The sequence below is a fragment of the Dama dama genome, chromosome 28, assembly GCF_033118175.1.
Source record: "Dama dama isolate Ldn47 chromosome 28, ASM3311817v1, whole genome shotgun sequence".
Classification (NCBI taxonomy): Eukaryota; Metazoa; Chordata; class Mammalia; order Artiodactyla; family Cervidae; genus Dama; species Dama dama.
The window spans coordinates 41,467,268-41,490,100 of NC_083708.1; the positions used below are offsets into that span (position 1 = coordinate 41,467,268).

A 22,833-nucleotide genomic window follows, 5' to 3' on the forward strand; every position below is an offset into this window, starting at 1 on the left:
CTAAGCTACCAGAGAATGCCATCCATCCATTTCATCCTCTGTTGGCCCTTCTCCTGCCCTCAATCTTTCCCAGCATCAGGTTCTTTTCCAATGAGTTGGCTCTTTGCATCAGGTGGCCAAAGAATTGGAGCTTCAGCTTCAGTATCAGTCCTTCCAATGAATATTCAGGGTTGATTTCCTTTAGGATTGACTGACTGGTTGGATCTCCCTCCTGTCCAAGGGACTCTTAAGAGTCTTCTCCTGCATCACAGTTCAAAAGCATCAATTCTTCAGCATTCAGCCTTCAGTCCAACTCTCCCATCCGTTCATGACTACTGGAAAAAACCATAGCTTTGACTATATGGACCTTTGTCAGTGAAGTGATGTCTGCTTTTTAATATGCTCTCTAGGTTTGTCATAGCTTTTCAAACATCTTTTAATTTCATGGCTGCAGTCACCATCTGCAGTGATTTTGGAGCCCAAAAAAATAGAATCTGTCACTGTTTCCATTGTTTTCCCATCTATTTGCCATGAAGTAATAGGATTGGATGCCATGACCTTAGTTTTTTAATGTTGAGTTTTAAGCCAGATTTTTCACTCTCTTTAACCCTCATCAAGAGGTTCTTTAGTTCCTCTTCACTTTCTGCCATTAGAATTGTATCATCTGCATATCTGAGGTTGATATTTCTCCTGGCAATTTTCTTTCCAGTTTGTGCTTTATCCAGCCTGGCATTTCACATACTGTACTCGGCATATAAGTTAATTATGCAGAGTGACAATATATAGCCTCGACATACTCCTTTCCCAATTTTGAACTAGTGCGTTGTGCCATGTCTGGTTCTAACTGGAACTTCTTGATCTGCATATAGGTTTCTCAGGAGGCAAGTAAGGTGGTCTGACTTTCCTATCTCTTAAGAATTTTCCACAGTTTGTTGTGATCCACACAGTCAAAGGCTTTAGCGTAGTCAATGAAGCAGATGTTTTTCTGGAATTTCCTTGCTTTTTCTATGATCCGGTGGATGTTGGCAATTTGATCTCTGATTCCTCTGCCTTTTCTAAATCCAGGTTGTACATATGAAATTTCTCAGTTCATGTACTGCTGAAGGCTAGCTTGAAGGATTTTGAGCAAGGCCTTGTTAGCATGTGAAATGAGCGCAATTTTACAGTAGTTTGAATATTCTTTGGCATTGCCTTTCTTTGCGGTTGAAATGAAATCTGTTTCCAGTCCTGTGGCCACCGCTGAGTTTTCCAAGTTTGTTGACATATTGAGTGCAGCACTTCAACAGAATCACCTTTTAGGATTTGAAATAGCTCAGCTGGGATTCCATCACCTCCACTAGCTTTGTAATAATGTTTCCTATGAATGAAAGCTGTTTCCTATAATTAAAAAAAAAATGGGGGCCACAAAGGCTTTGTGCCCAGGAGTCCCGTAGGGCTCTGCTCTGTATCAGATCCTCAATGGTGAGGGGGTACATCCTTCTAGAAGTGCCTGTCTGCACCCTTTCAGGAGGCACAGCTGGTTCTGCCTGAGCTGCACACAGGGGAACCCAAGGCTCAGTGAGGAGCCAGAAGCAAGGACCCAGGACAGACCCTGGGGAAATAAAAAACAAAAAACATCCTTTCTGCGAGGCCGTGCCACATTTCATAGGTTGGGCACAGATGATACGAGAATGCCGTCACACCCGTTCACTATCACTGCCAGAGTCTGACAGGATAGTTTCCCGGAGGAACTTCCATCCCTTTCTCCCGGGAGGGCTGGGGGCCAGCAAAAGACACTTAGCAGACACCGACCCTGGTTCAGAACACCTATTTATGCGTGCCTACTCCGTGGCGGGCTTTGGGAATCCTACGATGAATCGGACTCTGCCCAAACTCCAGGGGTTGGGACACCACTCGCCCATCTCTGTCACCCTCTGCCCTGACAGGCCAGGAAAAGGTGTGAGGAGCTGAGGTTTGCACCCTAACCCGCCTTCCCGGGATCACCACCAGAGCCCCGCCCCTTCCGGGCGTCCGGGCTGCGCCGCAAAGTAAGGAAAATTCTTGCCGCAGAACAGCCCGCCTCCGTCTTTACGGCAAGTCGTATTTCACTCCTCTAATATGGCGTTCCCCATTTAGGCAGCGGACGTGGTTTCTACCATAGATGGATGTGGGCAGTGCTGGGTTGAGAGTGTTGTGTGTCTAACCCAGACCGCGGGATCTGCAGTTAAAGTTCGTTTCTGGTCACGACTCCAAAAACCCACCCTCCTCTTGAGGGTCAAGAATCGCCGCTTTTTTCTAGTTCCCGCAAGTTCCTCATCTGTCCCTGGCTTGTTCCCCGCGCCACCTCCGGACACCCTCAAGTCCCTGAAACCCTCAGACTCAAACTATGAGCCTACGGCAGCTGCTTTTGCGCTTGCCCCGTTGTCTTGGGGCCTCGGGTCCCCTGCGTGGCCCCCTCGACACCATCTCCTCGGTGATCTCCTGGCGTGGTCAGTGCTCCAGGTCCCCGGCCCAGTGGAACCAAGTGGTGTCAGAGGCGGAGAAGATCGTGGGCTACCCCACGTCCTTCATGAGCCTCCGCTGCCTGCTGAGCGACGAGCTCAGCAACATCGCTGTGCAGGTGCGGAAGCTGGTGGGGACTCAGCACCCTCTGCTTACCACAGCCAGGTGAGCTACACCTTCGCCCTGACACACTCGAGCCGCTCTAGTCCTTTTTCCTGGCCGATACACTTTTCCTGCCTCTCTCGGACTGCCTGCCTGTTTATTTCTTTTTACTCCTTAGCTTCCTCAGCCTTCCTAGACATTCGGTGTTGTGTCTTAGTCCACTCACCTTAACATACTTTTATTGATATTTGCGATGTAAGAATGAGAACACGTGCGATTTTCGCTTCTTAGCTGTTGAAGGTGAAGTTGCCGCGGTAATTTGTGGAAACATCCAGTAGGGATGTGGGTTTGAGTCACTTCCTAGAAATGGTCTTTTAAAAGTGGGATAGTTTTATTTTCGGTTCTGCATTATTCAAGGAAGTCACCTCTAGAAAGAATGGGTTAGGGGGAGATAGGCCAAAAGTTAGGCAGTCGTTTGTAACTTTTGTCTCAGGCTTGAAGTAGGAATTTATCCAGTCAGTATTCATTTTCCCTTGGGATTTTTATCACTTATGCTTGACTGCCTCAGTGAAACCTGCTTTTAGGACTTTAAGGACCACAACTTTTGGTTCCGTTTTTAAAAACCCCACCTTTATGTTAATAAGTAATTGTGAACACATAGAAAAGTTGCAGGAATAAAAATAATAAATAGCATACTTTAATTATATTCACCTATTTTATACACACACACACACTATTCGTTGTGTATGTAAACAAAATATATACACATGCACATGTTTTTCCTGAATTGTTTGTGATACATTTCATATGTCATTCCTTTACCCCTAAGTACTTCGTTGTGTATTACCTAAGCATAGGAATATTCTTTACATAACTCCAGTACAATAAGCAACTTACTTGTCCCTTAGGGAACATTTGGCAGGGTGTGGAAATGTTACAACTGGGGCATGCTACTGGTGTTTAGTAGGTAAGAGGCCAGAGATGTTGTTAAATGCCCTGCAGTGCCCAGGGCAGCTCCCTACTGTGAATAATTAGGTGCACTAAAATGTCAGTAGTACCATTGTGGAGAAATTTTGGACAAAATTATCATTTTTCTTAAATGTTTTCTTAAAGAAAAAGCACAAACTTTTGAAATAATTGGAGGCTCACATGCAGTTGGAAGAAATACTGTAGAGAGGTCCAGTGTATCCTTTGCAGTTTTGTCCCACGAGCAGGATGTTGACACTGATACGTTTCCATCACTACAAGGATCTCTCATATTGCTCTTTTATAGCTAACCTTACTTCCCTTGCCCATCCTCTTGCTTTAATTTTTTATGAGACATCTGCTATTTCTTTGTTACTATAAAAGTTACCAAATAGCAATACCAAATAGCAGTAGTAGAGAGATTTTATTTCTTGGGCCTCATTCCCAGTTATCAGGAATGTCATTTTATGAGTAGGTTAAACTTGTTTTGAAGCTGAATGTTAGTTCTGCAGAGATTCTAGATAGTACACACTCAGAACACACAATGTGTATCTTTTAAAGCTTAATAGTGACAGGAATGAACTTACCACCCAGTTGAAGAAATATAACTTTTATCAATCCTGTTGAAGCTCTCTCTATTCACTGGTCTATCTCCCTGATCCCCACTGAATTTTGTGTTTATTTTTCCTTTTTAAAGTTTCGTGAGTGTTTTCTTAAATAGTAATGTGTTTAACAATGCTCATTTTTTAAATTTACAAATGTTGTAGTTTATTACATGTAGTCCTTTGTGACTTGCTTTTTAAATTCGTCATTGTTTCTAAGATTTATCCCTGTTGTGTTAACTATACTTTGTTAGTTTTTCACTGATGTGTAAGATTCTATTGTGTAAATACCATAGTCTCCTTTCAATCAGCATTTGGGTTGTTTGCAGTTCGTGGTGTTATGAAAGTACTGCTGTGAATATCCTGAATGTGTCTTCTGGTGTACTTGTCTTGAGAGAATAAAGGAGTGTGTACACATTGTCAGCTTTAGGAGTTAATAACAAATTGTTTTCCAAAGTGGTTATACCAGTTTGCATTCTTACTAGCAGTGTCTGAGTTCAAGTTACTCTGTGTTCTCACAACACATGAACCATGAAATGTCTTATTTTTTCCCAGTCAAATAGTGGGTTTCTCTGTATGTGATGGGAATATGGTAGTGTTAGCAGTGGAGGATGTGATAGTACAGTGAGCCCTCCAGATCCGTGAGTTCACAACCACAGATGGAAGCAATTGTAGGTTGAAAATATTCAGGGGGGATGTTTCAGAAAATCCCCATGAAACAAAACTTGAGTTTGCTGTGCACCAGGAACTATTTTTATAGCACTAATATTGTATATACAACAATTTACATAGAATTGGCATTGTAAGTAATCTAGAGATGATTTAAAGTATAGGGGAGGATGTGCCTTGGATTATACACAGATACTGTGAGGGACTTGAGAATCCTCAGATTTTGATATCCATGGGGGTTCCTGAATCTGATCCCCTTGGACTACATATTACATTGTGCATATGCATATTGTAGTGTCTATAATAAAGCATTGACATGAAAAGGGCAGAACTAGAAAAGCCTTAGTAATGTGAATATTCTGAGAATTGTTGTTCATCTACTTGCCAGAGTATCAATTGGGGTCTTAGAGAAGATTCCTTCTGAGATCACCAGAGACACTCTAGATGAAAGCTTGTAAGATTAATGGCTCTGAAACTTTCCTGATTGTAGCCTCCCCCGCCTGCCTGTCCCTGATCTAACACAGTGAAAGAATTGGAGAAAGTTTCAGCAAAGCCATAGTAACATATGTGGATTACTTTATTTTGTAAGAAAAGAAGGAGTTAATATGTATGTAGTTTTGTTACATGTTTAAATTCTTTAAACAGTCTAAACTCACAGGCAGTCAGTGAACAGAAAACTTTTGGGGAGGCGATCATGTATACATCTATTTCAGCAAAGAAGCAAGCGTTTGATCCATAGGGTAGGCAGATTGTGGTTATTGTAAATTATAGCTAAAAACATGGATTAAGTAGCTATATTGTTTCACATGCTGCACCTTTGTTGAAATCTTGTTGGCAGAGCATTGATAATTAAGACAGAGAGTGACTCAGTATGCTAGCCAAAGGACACAAAGACCCTATATGGTTAATGTAGTTAAGACCAGAGAAAATTGGATTTGGTAAATTCTTTTACTTAGTTTTGTTTTATATTTTGAGATTCCATTACTTATTTATACTGATAGTCTGATCCCTTGGGTCATTTTACTTTTTGGGTAGATAAACATGGTGTATTAGAGATGAATCATATCTGATAGCCGTAAGATTTAGATGTACAGTGACATTTTTTGGCAAACAAGAGGAGAAAAGAAGGAAATCACCATAATTCATTATTCACTACCTTCTCTTCCTTTACCTAAGCTATCTCATCAAGAAGAAGGGAAAGAGCCTAGAACTTACTTTTATAACAGTTTAATTGAGAAGTGAGATTAAATTTAAAATCTTGAGATTTGGTGAGATAGTGATCATATTGCTAGCAACAGTGTAGCAATTAATTTCTTCACTCTTGTTCTTCTAGATGTTCTAGTATCTCTGTGTTGTAAGTTCCAATTAGATAAATAATCCTCAGTTCAGTGTTTATTAAAGTTTATGGAGGAGTGTAAAGAACTCTATAACATGGACCATGTCCTTTGAGACTAGGCATCATGTTGGACACAAGTATATTTATAGATATCTAACAGAAGGAGATAAATGACTTGTGACTAGTGAGTAGTAGAGGTACATTAGCTATTGCCTTTAGAGACACTAAAGTGACCTGGCGAAAGATAAAACACTGTATGATATTAATTATATATGGAATAAAAAATAATCTAGTGAATATAACAACAACGAAAACAGATTCACAGGTATAGAGAACAAACTAGTGGTTACTGGTAGGGAGAGGGAAGTGGAGAGAGGCCAGAAAGGAGTAGGAGATTAAGAGGTATAAACTACTGGGTATAAATTAAATAAGCTTCAAGAATATATTGTATAACACCAGGAATATACCTAGTATTTTTATAATAATTATGAATGGAGTATGACCTTTAAAGATTATGATTCACTTTGTTGTACACCTAAAATATATACCATTGTACATTAACTGTTCCTCAATAACAAACATAAAAAATAAAATAAAGTGGCCTAGAATAGTGGAGAATCTTTCGTGAAGAAATTGGGGTGTGATGAGAATAGATGGATGAAAACTACATGTGTATTCTTTTTAGGATGGTGGTAATATATTACAGTTTTTTCCTTCTTGATTCTTTTCATTTCATTTCATAGTGAGTGAGTGAAAGTCGCTCATTCGTGTCCAACTCTGCGACTCCACAGACTATACAATCCATGGAATTCTTCAGGGAAGACCTTAAAAGCAAGAATAAGCCGTGTGATAAAGTGAACACTATTAATGGAGCTATAATAGCTAAAGCAATATTGAAAAAAATAAAAAGAAAATGGAAGGAGTCATTCTACCTAATGTTAAGTCTAATATATATATAACTTCATTGATTAAGACACTGTGGTATTGGTAGAAGAATAGATAGATCATTGAAATAGAATAGGGAACTCAGAAATACATCAACACAAATATACCCAAGTTAATTTTGACAAAGGTGCAAGAGCAGTTCGATGGAGGGAGAATAGTCTTTTCAGTAAATGGTGCTGGAACCATTTGGACATTATATAGGCGAGAAAATAAACCTTGACCTAAACTTCACACCATATTAAAAAAAAAAGATCAAAAAAAAAAAAAAAAAAAAGATCTGTGTTAAATGGAATGAAACATGAAATGTAAATAAAACATTTACATTTTAAATAAAATGTAAACAAAATAATATCAAATAAAACTTAAGAAGAAAACATCGGAGAGGATTTTTGGAATGTGGACTTGGTAAATAGTTTTTAGACGTGAAACAAAAAATACAGTTCATTAAAGGAAAAAAGATCAGTAATTGGACTTCATCAAAATTGAAAACTTTGTTCTGGGAAAAGACCTTGTTAATAGGTTGAAAAGATTAGCCACAGGGAGAAAACATTTGTAAATAACTTATCTGAAGAAGGACTTGCATCCAGAATATATAAAGATCGCTCTGAACTCAATGGTAAGAAAACAAATCATTAGAAAATGGGCACAGAGCCAATAAAGACAGAAAATAAGTATATGAAAAGTTGTTAAACAATATTAGCAGTTAGAAAAATGTATGTTAAAACCATGATGAGATACCACTGTATACCTATTAGAATGACTAAAATAAAAAATACAGAATGAAATCTTGGTGAAGATGCAGAGAAACTAGATTTATCATACATTGCTGATTGTTATTGTTGTTTAGTCATTCAGTTCAGTCACTAAGTCGTGTCCAACTCTTTTCAACCTCTTTGTAGCACACCAGGCCTCCCAGTCCGTCACCAACTCCAGAAGCTTGCTCAAACTCATGTCCATTGAGTTGGTGATGTCATCCAACCATTTCTTGTTTCCTTCTCTTCCTGCCTTCAGTCTTTGCTACCATCAGGGTCTTTTCCAATGAGTCAGTTCTTTGCGTCAGGTGGCCAAACTATTGGCGTTTCAGCTTCACCGTCAGTCCTTCCATGAATATTCAGGACTGATTTCCTTTAGGATGGACTGGTTGGATCTCCTTGCTCTCCACGGGACTCTCAAGAGTCTTCTCCAACACCACAGTTCAAAAGCATCAATTCTTCGGTGCTCATCTTTATAGTCCAACTCTCACATCCATACATGACTACTGGAAAAACCACAGCTTTGATTAGACGGACCTTTGTTGACAAAGTAATGTCTCTGCTTTTTAATATGCTGTCTAGGTTGGTCATAACTTTTCTTCCAAGGAGCAAGCGTCTTTTAATTTCATGGCTACAGTCACCATCTGCAGTGATTTTGAAACCCCCAAAAATAAAGTCTGTCACTGTTTTCACTGTTTCCCCATCTATTTGCCATGAAGTGATGGGACCAGATGCCACGATCTTAGTTTTCTGACTATTGAGTTTTAACTTTTTCACTCTCCTCTTTCACTTTCATCAAGAGGCTTTTTAGTTCATCTTCACTTTCTGCCGTAAGGATGGTGTCATCTGCATATCTGAGGTTATTGATATTTCTCCCGGCAATCTTGATTCCAGCTTGTGCTTCATCCAGCCCAGCATTTCGCATGATGTACTCTGCATACAAGTTAAATAAGCAGGGTGACAGTATATAGCCTTGACATACTCCTTTTCCTATTTGAAACCAGTCTGTTGTTCCATGTCCAGTTCTAACTGTTGCTTCTTGACCTGCATACAGATTTCTCAGGCAACAGGTCAGATGGTCTGGAATTCCCATCTCATGAAGAATTTTGCACAGTTAGTTGTGATCCACGCAAGTCAAAGGCTTTGGTGTAGTCAATAAAGCAGAAGTAGATGTTTTTCTGGAACTTTCATGCTTTTTTGATGATCCAATGGATGTTGGCAATTTGATCTCTGGTTCCTCTGCCTTTCTTAAATCCAGCTTGAACATCTGGAAGTCCTCAGTTCACATCCTGATGAAGCCTGACTTTGAGAATTTTGAGCATTACTTTGCTAACGTGTGACATGAGTGCAATTGTGCAATAGTTTGAACATTGTTTGGCATTGCCTTTCTTTGGGATTGGAATGAAAACTGAACTTTTCCAGTTCTGGGGCCACTGCTGAGTTTTCCAAATTTGCGGGCATATTGAGTGCAACACTTTAACAGCATCATCTTTTAGGACTTGAGATAGCTCAGCTGAAATAGTTGAAATAGAAACTTGAAATAGTTTAGTCACTTAGTCATGTCCAAGTCTTTGCGACCCCATGGACTGCAGCATGCCAGGCTTCCCTGTCCTTCACCTTCTCCTGGAGTTTGCTCAAACTCATGTCCATTGAGTCAGTGATGCCATCCAACCATCTCATCCTCTGTTACCCACTTCTCCTCCTGCCTTCAGTCTTTCACAGCATCAGAGTGAAAAGTGAAAGTGAAAGTCACTCAGATGTGTCTGACTCTTTGTGACCCATGGTCTATACAGTCCATGGAATTTTGTAGGCCAGAATACTGGAGTGGATCGAACCCAGGTCTCCAGCGTTGCAGGTGGATTCTTTAGAAGCTGAGCCACAAGGGAAGTCTAAGAATACTGGAGTGGGTAGCCTATCCCTTCTCCAGTGGATCTTCCCGACCCAGGAATTGAACCAGGATCTCCTGCATTGCAGACGGATTCTTTACCAACTGAGCTATTAGGGAAGCCCTTCCCAGCATCAGTCTTTTCCAGTGTCAGTTTTTCACATCAGGTGGCCAAAGTATTGGAGCTTCAGCTTTAGCATTGGTCCTTCTGGTGAATATTCAGGGTTGATTTCCTTTAGGATGGACTGGATTGATCTCCTTGCAGTCCAAGGGACTCTCAAGAGTCTTCTCCAGCACCACAGTTTGAACATTGCTGATGAGAATGTAAAAATGTTACAGCCACTCTGGAATACCTGACCTGCCTCTTGAGAAACCTGTATGCAGGTCAGGAAGCAACAATTAGAACTGAACATGGAACAACAGACTGGTTCCAAACAGGAAAAGAAGTACTTCAAGGCTGTATATTGTCACCCTGCTTATTTAATTTATATGCAGAGTACATCATGAGAAACACTGGGCTGGAAGAAGCACAAGCTGGAATCAAGATTGCTGGGAGAAATATCTATAACCTCAGATATGCAGATGCCACCACCCTTATGGCAGAAAGTGAAGAAGAACTAAAGAGCCTCTTGAGGAGAGTGAAAAAGTTAAAACTCAATAGTCAGAAAACTAAGATCATGGCATCTGGTCCCATCACTTCATGGCAAATAGATGGGGAAACAGTGAAAACAGTTGCTGACTTTTTTTGGCTCCAAAATCACTGCAGATGGTGACTGTAGCCATGAAATTAAAAGGCACTTACTCCTTGGAAGGAAAGTTATGACCAACCTAGATAGCATATATAAAAAGCAGAGACATTACTTTGCCAACAAAGGTCTGTCTAGTCAAGGCTATGGTTTTTCCAGTAGTCATGTGTGGATATAAGAGTTGGACTATAAAGAAAGCTGAGTGCTAAAAAATTGATGCTTTTGAACTGTGGTGTTGGAGAAGACTCTTGAGAGCCCCTTGGACTGCAAGGAGATCCAACCAGTCCATTCTAAAGGAGATCAGTCTGGGTGTTCTTTGGAAGGACTGATGTTGAAGCTGAAACTCCAATACTTTGGCCACCTGATGTGAAGAGCTGACTCATTTGAAAAGACCCTGATGCTGGGAAAGATTGAGGGCAGGAGGAGAAGGGGATGACAGAGGATGAGATGGTTGGATGGCATCACCGACTCAATGGACATGGGTTTGAGTAAACTCCAGGAGTTGGTGATGGACAGGGAGGCCTGGTGTGCTGCGGTTCATTGGGTCGAAAAGAGTCGGACATGACTGAATGACGGGCTGAACTGACTCTGGAATACAGTGTGGCCATTTTTTATTAAATTACACATACGCTTAACATACAACCCAGCAATCACACTTGAGCATTTATTCCTGAGAAATAAAAACTCGTATCAAAATCTATACAGGAATGCTCATAGCAGCCGTATTTGTGACAGCTAAGAACTGGATACAAACCATACCTCACTGAACGGTGAACGGCTGAACAAACTGTGGTGCATCCATACAATGGAATAGTTGTTTAGTTGCTAAGTTGTTTCCAACTCTTTGTGACCTGATGGACTGTAGCCCTCCAGACTTCTCTGTTCATGGGATTTCCCAGGCAAGCATACTGGATTAGGTTGCCATTTCCTTCTCCAGACAATCTTCCTGACCCAGAGATGGAACCCGGGTCTCCTGCATTGCAGGCGGATTTTTTTAACCACTGAGCCTCCTGGGAAGCCCTGGAACTCTATATGGTGTTGTTCAGTTGTTAGGTCTTTGCGAACAGGTCTTTAGTCCAGCTCTTTGCGACCCCATGATCTGCAGCACAGTGGTCTCCTCTGTCCTTTACTATCTCCCGGAGTTTGCTCAAATTCAGTGTCGATTGAGTTGATGATGCTATCTAACCAATTTATCCTTTGCCACCCTCTTCTCCTTTTGCCTTCAGTCTTTCCCGTCATCAGGGTCTTTTCCAGTGAACAGGCTCTTTTCATCAGGTGGTAGAAGTATTGGAGCTTCAGCTTCAGCACCAGTCTTTCCAGTGAATATTCAGGGTTGATTTCCTTTAGGATAGCTGGTTTGATCTCCTTTCAAGGGGCTCCAAGGGACTCTTAGCACCAGAATTCCAAAGTGTCAGTTCTTCAAACTATGTATACCTGCACACAAATGAATGCAGGTTTTTGAAAAGTGCCGAAAATGGAATAAGGCCTGTAGTTTTGTTAACAGTAATATACTCATGTTATTTTTTTTTTAATTTTACTTGTTTATTTTTGGCCGCACTGGATCTTTGTTGCTGCTGTAGGTTTTTTCTGGTTGTGTTGTGTAGAGTCTGCTCTCTGGTTGCAGTGAGCACGCAGGCTTCTCATTGCAGTGGCTTCTCCTATTGTGGAGCACATGCTCTAAGGTGCGCAGGCTTCAGCAGTTTGGTGCATGGGCTCAGTAGTTGTGGCTCACAGGCTTAGTAGAATCGTTCTGTACCATGGATTGAACCCATGTTCCCTACATTGGCAGGCAGATTCTTCACTGCTGGACTACCAGAAAAGTCCCAGTGTTAATTTTTAGTTTTGGTATTATCCTACAGTTGTGTATTGAAGGAAGCTGGGTGAAAGATACATAAGGACTTTATATCCACAAGTTCCACATATATGTGGATTCAGCCAACCATGGACCAAAAATATTTGGGGGAAAAAATTCCTAGAAATTGCCAGAAAACAAAACTTGAATTTGCTGAGCCAGGCAACTTTTCATATAACATACATTGTATCTGTTACTATTTGCATAATATTTACATGGTATTAGGTATTTAAGTAATCTAGAGATGATTTAATGTATACTAGAGGATGTGCATAGGTTATATGTAAATACTACACCATTTTATTTAAGAGAGCTGAGCAACACAAATTTTGGGGTCCTGTAACCAATCCCTCTCTGGATCTCTGGATACCTAGTGAAGACTGCACTATTTTTACGTCTTTCTATGAGTCTATAATTATTTTGAAAAGCTAAAAAAAAAAAATCACTTCTAACAGAGAGAATGAATGGATGGATGGATGGATGGATGAACAAATGAACAAACAGTAGGTAACGTGCAGGACCAGAATCTTATGTGTGTGTTTTAGTTTCATCTCTGTCAGTAGGTGTCAACAGTGTGACCTTAAGTAAGTTATTCCATCTCTGGGCTTTAATTTCCTAAGCAATGAAATAAGTTTGACTAAATGATTTCCAAAGGTGTTGCCAATTCTGCATAGTAGAAATTAGTATTGTAACTGAGCACTTCTCAGACAGGTAATGATGAGTAGATTGAATGCAGTATGTAATACAAATTTATCATCCTTTTCCCACAGTTTAAAAATCCTGAAAGGTCAGGGGAAAAAATGTTTTCTTAGACTCATAAATCTGACCTGATGTGAGATCATTCATAGTCTTTCTTTATCCAGCTTAATGTGAATATTCTTGCATTTTGCTACAGAAATATAAACTTGTTTGATTCCAGGGTGCTTCCACAGATTATTCTGGAGTGCTAGGTGAATTGCACCTTTCTAAACTCAGAAAAATGTTGAATTTTGAAAGACATTCAGTTTCAGGGACTTTGGATGAGGGATTGTGGACCTGTCCAAGCCAGACAGTGGTATGCAGGGTGGAGGAGAAGTCCACGTATGTGTGTGGATGAGTCATGTGGGAGAGGCTGGAGGTCATGATGGTGTTATCAGTTTCCATCTACTCCCAGTACTACCTGCATCCCATGGCCATTGCCATCTTGCTGCTGTTGTTGCTTAGTTGCCCAGTCACATCCAACTCTTTTGCGACCCCATGGATTGGGATTATCTGGGCTGGAATACGGGAGTGGGTTGTCATTTCTTGTCTCCATGGGATCTTCCCAACCCAGGGATCAAACCCACATCTCTTGCATGGCAGGCAGATTCTTTACTGCTGAACCACCAGGGAATTAAATGTAATTATCCATTTGTGCAAAATATACATTTTTATGTATTTATTTAAAATTTTTTAATAGTTATTTAATTTTTGGCTGTGTTGGGTCTTCATTGCTCACAGGTTTTTCTCTAGCTGTGGTGAGCAGGAGCTATTCTGTAGTTGCAGTGCATGGACTTCTCATTGCAGTGGCTTCTCTTGTTGCAGAGCATGGACTCTAGGGCACGTGGGCTCAGGAGTTGTGGCTCCTGGGCTCTGGGGCACAGGCTCAGTAATTGTGGCACAAGAGGTTAGTTGCTCCAAGGCATGAGGGATCTTCCCTGATCAGGGATCAAACCCATGTCTCCTGCATTGGCAGTTGGATTCTTTACCGCTGAGCCATTGGGGAAGCCCTTTATTTTTATTTTTAATCATTTAAATTTCTGTAAATCGTATTATTTTTGAGTACTTCTAGCTTTTATGAATTCACTGCATATGCTATCTATTGTCAAGAACTTAAAACTTTTATTTTATTTTTATTTTTTTCTTAAAGCTTTTAATAAACCTGGAGGACACTTAATTGTTTGAAAGGTAATGAATAATACTTTTTTTCATGTAGGATTGGTTAAGTTTTTGTTGTTTAACATAGCTGATTCCATTGTTCAGTATGGCTTTGTTTTCATTGATTACTCTTGACAGATTTGACTATTAGGATAAAATTTTTGTTTAAGTATTTTGTATTTTTACTGTTGCCTTGAGAAAACTGTGATCTCTATTTCAGGTTTAGATAGATGGGATCAATTTGGTATGCATCTCTTAGAGGGTGTTGATATCTTGGTAGAGACTTTTTGTTCCTGAGTTTACTGCAGTTTCTTACTACCTAAAAAACCTTATTAGTCTTTTTTGCGTGGTAAAATTCTTCAGAGCTCTTTGAATTTATTATTGGATATTTAATTTTAGTCTCTTCCATGTTTATGAAAGATCCTTTCTAGACTCAGTTCTGTAATTACTGTACTGAAAGCCTACCTTACTTATGAAGGACTTTTTCTTGGATGACTTGGAGAAAATTATAAATTTTAATTCATTCCACAAATATTTGAGGTGCTCTCGGCATGGATATACAAACAAGAATAAGACATAGTTGCTGCCCTTCAGGAATTCATGAGAGGCAGTATAGTGAGCTCTGAAATCAGACTATCCTGACTCTGCCCCTACCAAGGTATGGGATCTCAGGAGATTTACATAACCTCTCTATGCCTTAGTTTCCTTGTTTGTAAAATGAGGATAAAAATACCTATTAATATGTCTTAGGGTTTTATGAAGAGTAAATGGGCAAATATAGAAGAGTACCTGGAACATAAAAAGTAGTCACATTTTAGCAGTTATCCTTACTATTAGAAAGTTTTTTTAGTTGGGAGGCATGCAAATAGAGGATATTGAGGTACATTCTGTAGTATGTATCAACAATATGCAGAGGGGAAAAAAATCTCTCTCTAGAGAAAACTGAAGACTTCCAAAGTTGAGGTGACATATGAGTTGGGACATGTTGGATGAGAAGGAAATGACGCTGGAAAAAATAAGACACAAGGAATTGCCTAGCAAAGTATAGGGAAGTAGTAGTTAGGTGTACCCTGAACATGGGATGGATGAGGCAAAAAGAATAGATTGGAAATGTCTGCTTCTTCTAAGATAGGATAACATGCTGCAAACAAGTAGGAAACTGGATAAAAAATATGAACAACCATGTTCTGCTTAGGGTGCAGGGAGCACAGGCTTGTGATCCCTGTGAGTGAGAAAACAAATGAGGTGCGAGCTATGATCACTGTAACTCTGCTGAGAGGTGCATTCCAAACAGCAGCACAGAGAGAGGAAACTCCAGCAGAGGATGCTGGCACTGCTGAATTGAAGAGATGGATCAGATTTGGGGGAGGCTGAGGCAGCTGGAAATGTGGGGCAGAATGCAGAAGAGGAGAGAGCATGCACAGAAGGGCTCCAGAAACCTCAGGTGCCCACTTGAGTCTGTTGCTGAAAACTGAGCAGCACACACACAGGATGAAGCTCCCTGAGGCTGGAGCGCTGTAAAGCTGTATAACTCTCAGAGTTCTTCGGGGACTGGGAGACATGCAGGTTGACTGGACAGTGTGGAAAGAACTCTTTGATCAGCTGGACACTCTAGAGAACCCAGAAAAATTATGCCTTAGTAATGGGACAAGAAGTATTCTTAATGCCTATTAGTTAATGTTAGCTCAGAGCTAGTAGGTAAAAATCCTCAAGAGGATTGGGTATTTTCCTTTTGCCAACTCTGCATTATCTGGGTAATGGCCAGAGATGCATTTGGGCAAAAAAACCTTCCAGAAGGGATTTGGCCTCTTATCCAAGAACCGAGGGTCTTGGATTTGACTGAGAGGCCAGGACTGTCTATAGTAGTGCCTCAGACAGGTCTCTGTTCACTAGACCTGGAGTTATTTGTTTTTGATTATTTAAATCAAAACAGATCTTAGTGGGTTGGCTGTTGGTTTGAATTCTTGGGTTTGATCAGTTAAATATAGACAGGGATTTCTGTCTATCACAACAAAACCTGAGATTACCTAGCATTCCCAATATTCACCTTGCTGCCTTTAAGAGTCACCATGCCCCCTTTGCTTCTGGCAGTTAACTGCTTCCACTAGATCCAGCCTTCCCTACCATCTCTTTCTGAGTTCAGGGAGTCCATTTCACTTGTAGTCTCTCCCACCTAAATCCTTAGCCCTTTCTAGAAGCCACTAAAGTGATTAGTAATGATTGTGGGATATCCTTCACTAATCTTTTTCTTGTGTCAAGAGTGAAGATGTTACCGAATTGCAAGTCCGTGTGCCTGACACACAGTGAGGCCAATTCAATACTAAAACAGAGTTTGGAACAGAGAAAGGTTTATCACAGGTTCATACAGAGAGGTGATGGGTGGCTCATGCCCTGAGAACCCTGAAGTTAGTGAAAGCTTTCAGCAAGTCCTTTTAAAAGCAAAAGATGAGAGATGGGCGTGGTTAGTTGTTGCAGATTTCTTGGTGCCAGATCCTTTGCTGTTGAGGTCAGGTAATGATGTTGCCTTGAAATCTCTACCAAACAAATGTTATTCTCTGTCTCGATAAAAAAAGGGCAAGGTCCCAAGGCACAACTTTCATTCTCTAAGGTCCCAGTCCTGGCTAAGAAGAGCAGATCTCAGTTGGCAGCTCCTTTAGGGCCAGGTTCCCACACCTTGCCCAGCTGTCATCTCTAAGGGAGCCAGGCACCCAACCCCACTGGCCCTCAAGTCTCCTCAGGCTGCCCAAGTGGCGGAGACCAGGTCTCACAGTCTGCAACGCAGGCGGACGACCACTGCTATTACGTTGCAGAGACAGGGATCGGGGAGAGGTTCACTGTTGCCTCAAGGCCTGGGCCATGACAGTCAAGGGCCTTAATCAGGGCTCTGGACCCTGAAGGATGTAGTCCCCAATCTGTTCCCTGGGTCCTCCAGCTCACCCACTGGCCCAAGGTTGGGTGAGCTGGAGGGCCTCCAGGAGAAGGCCTAAACCTGCCTCTTACCTCACTCTCTACCTAATGACTGTTATACCACTGACTCTTGGCTGAATCACTTCTCTAACAGTCCCTCATTGGCAGGGGCAAGGCCCACTGTGGCACTGACCAGTAGCTGAGCAGGACAACCAACAGTTGCTCATGGACAGTTGGTTGCTTGTGGACCGGGCCCTGAGGACCGACCAATGGCTGAGCAAGCCCTGTTGCCTAGTAACGGGGTGTGGCATGATGAGGTCCAGCAGTGGGCGCCTGCTAAGGGCTGGGTTTATCCTGCTCTTTTTTTTTCTCCCCCATTTATTTTTATTAGTTGGAGGCTAATTACTTTACAATATTGTAGTGTTTTTTGCCATACATTGACATGAATCAGCCATGGATTTACAAATATTCCCCCTCCCACCTCCCTCTCCACCCAATTCCTCTGGGTCTTCCCAGTGCACCAGGCCCGAGCACTTGTCTCATGCATCCAGCCTGGGCTGGTGGTCTGTTTCACCCTAGATAATATACATGTTTCAATGCTGTTCTCTCGAAACATCCCACCCTCGCCTTCTCCCACAGAGTCCAAAATTCTGTTCTGTACATCTGTGCCTCTTTTTCTGTTTTGCATATAGGGTTATTGTTACCATCTTTCTAAATTCCATATATATGCATTAGTATACTGTATTGGTCTTTATCTTTCTGGCTTACTTCACTCTGTATAGTGGGCTCCAGTTTCATCCATCTCATTAGAACTGGTTCAAATGTATTCTTTTTAATGGCTGAGTAATATTCCATGGTGTATATGTGCCACAGCTTCCTTATCCATTCATCTGCTGATGGGCATCTAGGTTGCTTCCATGTCCTGGCTATTATAAACAGTGCTGCGATGAACATTGGGGTGCACGTGTCTCTTTCAGATCTGGTTTCCTCAGTGTGTATGCCCAGGAGTGGGATTGCTGGGTCATATGGCAGTTCTATTTCCAGTTTTTTAAGAAATCTCCACACTGTTCTCCATAGCGGCTGTACTAGTTTGCGTTCCCACCAACAGTATAAGAGGGTTCCCTTTTCTCCACACCCTCTCCAGCATTTATTGCTTGTAGACTTTTGGATAGCAGCCATCCTGACTGGCATTAATGGTACCTCATTGTGGTTTTGATTTGCATTTCTCTGATAATGAGTGATGTTGAGCGTCTTTTCATGTGTTTGTTAGCCATCTGTATGTCTTCTTTGGAGAAATGTCTGTTTAGTTCTTTGGCCCATTTTTTGATTGGGTCATTTATTTTTCTGGAATTGAGCTGCAGGAGTTGCTTGTACATTTTTGAGATTAATCCTTTGTCTGTTTCTTCATTTGCTATTATTTTCTCCCAATCTGAGGGCTGTCTTTTCACCTTGCTTATAGTTTCCTTTGTTGTGCAAAAGCTTTTACATTTCATTAGGTCCCATTTGTTTATTTTTGCTTTTATTTCCAGTATTCTGGGAGGTGGGTCATAGAGGATCCTGTTGTGATTCATGTCAGAGAGTGTTTTGCCTATGTTCTCCTCTAGGAGTTTTATAGTTTCTGGTCTTACATTTAGATCTTTAATCCATTTTAAGTTTATTTTTGTGTATGGTGTTAGATGCAAAAATCCTTAACAAAATTCTAGCAAACAGAATCCAACAACATATTAAAAAAATCATACACCATGACCAAGTGGGCTTTATCCCAGGAATGCAAGGATTCTTTAATATCTGCAAATCAATCAATGTAATACACCACATTAACAAATTGAAAGATAAAAACCATATGATTATCTCAATAGATGCAGAGAAAGCCTTTGACAAAATTGAACATCCATTTATGATTAAAACTCTCCAGAAAGCAGGAATAGAAGGAACATACCTCAACATAATAAAAGCTATATATGACAAACCCACAGCAAGCATTACCCTCAGTGGTGAAAAATTGAAAGCATTTCCCCTAAAATCAGGAAGAAGACAAGGGTGCCCACTCTCACCACTACTATTTAACATAGTTTTGGAAGTTTTGGCCACAGCAATCAGAGCAGAAAAAGAAGTAAAAGGAATCCAGATAGGAAAAGAAGAAGTGAAACTCTCGCTGTTCACAGATGACATGATCCTCTACATAGAAAACCCTAAAGACTCTACCAGAAAATTACTAGAGCTAATTAACAAATATAGTAAAGTTGCAGGATATAAAATTAACATGCAGAAATTCCTTGTATTCCTATACACTAACAATGAAAAAACAGAAAGAGAAATTAAGGAAACAATACCATTCACCATTGCAACAAAAAGAATAAAATACTCAGGAGGATATCTACCTAAAGAAACAAAAGACCTATACATAGAAAACTATAAAACACTGATGAAAGAAATCAAAGAGGACACAAACAGATGGAGAAACATACCGTATTCATGGATTGGAAGAATCAATATTGTCAAAATGGCTATACTACCCAAAACTATCTATAGATTCAATGCAATTCCTTATCCTGCTCTTTTACAGAGAGTCTTCTGGGCCTAGTCAGGAGACCCGGTAAAAGCAGTATGTTAAATGAATACAAGTTTCATATAGTTTGAATAAAGAAGAGTGGTGAGAGGATAGCATCTTTCCCATGCATGCGTGCTAAGTCAATTCGGACGTGTCCGACCCTTTGCAACCCTATGGGCTGTAGCCTCTCAGGATGCTCTGTCCATGGAATTCTCCAGGCAAAAATACAGGAGTGTGTTTCCGTATCTTCCTCCAGGGGATCTTCCCAACCCAGAGATTGAACCCACATCTCTTTCATCTCCTGCATTGACAGGCAGGTTCTTTACCACTAGCGCCACCTGGGAAGCCTGTCTTTCCCATGGGATTCCCTTATTCCAAGAACTGCCCTGTATGGTCAGAACCATTTTCATACTGGACATTGCAATTTAGTTTTGTAATAGCGCGTGGCCAGTGCAGCCCTTAGCACACAGCCCTTGCTGTGCCATTACCTGGACCCCTCCCACAAGCAACCAACTGTCAATGAGTGACTGTTGGTTGTCTCGCTCAGCCATTGGTTGACACCACAGTAGGCCCCTCCCACAAGCAGCCAACTGTCAGTGAGCAGCTGTCAGTGGGCCATTCAGCCAACCATCTGTGGAATGGTGGTCATCAGGTATACAGTGAAGGAGGAGATGAATCCTGGCCTCCCCTGCAGCCCTCCAGTTCACCTGCAGCCCTCCAGTTCATCTGGCCTCGGGCCGGTGGGTGAACTGGGAGGCCCAGGGAACAAACTGGAGGCTCTTTCCAGCAGGGCTCCAGAGCCCTCACCAACCCACCGAATTTGGCCCAGGTCTTGAGGCAGCAGTGAACATCTCCCCTGTCCCCACCTATGGTGGGGGCCTGCTGCCGCCGGTCCTCCTACCCCTTGAGCGGCCTAAGGAATCTGAGGGCCAGTTGTGTCCTGGGAGCCTGGCTAAGGATGGGCGGTGTCTGGGGACTTGGCCCTGAGAGAGCTGCCAGCTGAGATCTGTCTCTCTTCGCCAGGACCAGGACCTCAAGAGGGGGAAAGTTGTGCCTTGGGACCTTACCGTTTCTTGTCAGAACAGACAGTAACGTTCATTTGGTGGAGATTTACAGGAATATCGTTACCTGACCATGGCCTGACCTCAAGACTGACACCAAGAAGTTTGCCACAGCTAACCAGGTCACCTTTCCTAGAAAAGGGCTTTGCTGAAGGCTTTTGGAGACTTGGGGTTTTTAAGGCATGGGCCATCCATGTCCTTGCACAGCCCTCAGTAAACCTTTCTGTGTTCCACACTCTGACATTTTGGTATTGTTTGCCCGCACTGTCAGGCGCACACACTTGCATTTCAGCAACGGTTTCAGTCAAGCACCATCAGCTGTCATAGTAACAGTGCCAATTTGTAATTTTAGTTGTTTAAGAACCATATCCTTACAGTGTTTATAATTTTCATATTAATATACTTTTAAAGAGCATTTTAATAAAAATCACTTAAAGCATACTGGATGGCTGAATTTTTACCCTTTAAAAATACTCCAAATATTGCTCAAGGTTGAGGAATACTGACTAGCCTGTGTTCTTAATTCTGGGCCCAGTTAATAAAGTTGGTTGTAGGTTCTAAAGTGCTATAATACTTAATTCTTTGTGGTTGAATTTTAATGAATTAGGATTCAGATATCCACATCTCTCTTCTCATGTTTCTCATTACTGCATCACCAAATGCTTTTCATCAATATGTATTCTATAATTGTCATTGATTCTTTTATAGGATTCAGAATTTTCTTGTGTGTGTGTGTGTGTGTGCGCGCGTGTGTGTACATGTTTTACACACCTGGGAGGTTTTTTCATTACCAAAATTTATTTATCTCTGTTTATGGTTTTAAGAGCTTAATGAATGTTTTCCCCAGGAACAACTACCCTAGAGTAGGTTTTAAAAATGGATACTAGATGTTAACCATTCAGATAGTTGTTTCTGATTTAATCCTTATTTGAAATTCTAGATACAAATCTTTGGTTTATGGAGTGCAGCTGGATTTGCTTTTCTTCCTGTGACTCACCAGTGTCTTCTCAAAGCCTTTCATTTTTTTCTATTTTTGTGCACTGAAACTTCATTTTAACAAATATTTAAAAATAGCTTTAAAAATTACCATTCTTTTGGAATCTCCTTGGAAGTTTATTTCGTTTGCTCCAGAGATTTTTTTTTTTTTTAAGCAAACTGATTTGGTTTTATTTCCAGAATTGTGAGGCTGCAGATACTTCTAGTGAATATTATGTCATATTCTAAAAACTTAGCAGTGTGTTTTGAATGTTTCAAACATTGATAATTTGCATAAGCATATTCTTTATAGTGTTTAATAATTACAGGGTTTTGTGACAGGTACTTTCTATATCTTAAATGGTTAAATATCACCAAATAAATGAAATTTATTTTATCCCCAATAATAGCGGCTTCAAAAATCTTCATCAACATTTCTTTGTAACTTTAGGCTGTTTCTTTTATATTACTGTATATTTAAAAGAATGTCATTTAGTTTCATAGGACTAATACTAACAAAGCTTTTATTAAAAACATTTTTATGTAGTTATATTATTTTTTAAGTATTATTTATTTTTCCATGTGCTTATTATTCCATAGTATCCCTGATGAAAAACAAGCGTGACTATATGACAATAAAGTGTGCCTGGTATGATTTTATGAATACGTAGAAAAGAGCCCCAGAAATAAACATCTAGAGATTAGTGGTCCTGGCCCCAGCATTTTAACCTAACTTTAAAAATACTTATGGATGTACCTGGGCAACTTAAGGAAAAACTGAGATGGAGCTTTTCCATCTTTGATGACTTTTACTGTTTCATAGGCTATGTTAAAAAAAAAATTTTTCTTGATACTGAATGTTTGTTAGAATAATATATTTGTTTGTTAAATGGTCAGGGTAATGTCTCTTGCCCCATAAAACGGTAGTCCTGGGAGCTTGATAGTTTAATTTTTCTTGAAACTTTATTGAATTTCTGATTATCTATGTGTCAGTTTTCCAGTGAAGAATTTCTTTTAAATTCCTGGTTGATACTGTCTTGCCACCTGTTTGCTGCTTGTTCCACTTTCATTTAGTGGTGGGTTGGGGAATGCATATGGATTTTAATTTTAACTTGGTATTTCAAATAA

The 22,833-nt window shown here is 40.6% G+C and overlaps 1 protein-coding gene across 1 annotated transcript in view; it reads left to right on the forward strand.

Moving 5' to 3' along the window:
* The first annotated feature begins 2,045 nt into the window (after positions 1 to 2,045).
* The window catches only part of PDSS2 (decaprenyl diphosphate synthase subunit 2), a 276,653-nt gene continuing 255,865 nt past the window's right edge, over positions 2,046 to 22,833 (forward strand). The window contains exon 1 of the mRNA XM_061131753.1: positions 2,046 to 2,625. Within this exon, the coding sequence (XP_060987736.1) occupies positions 2,345 to 2,625 (281 nt within the window). The 5' untranslated portion in view covers positions 2,046 to 2,344. The remainder of the gene's footprint in view (positions 2,626 to 22,833) is intronic.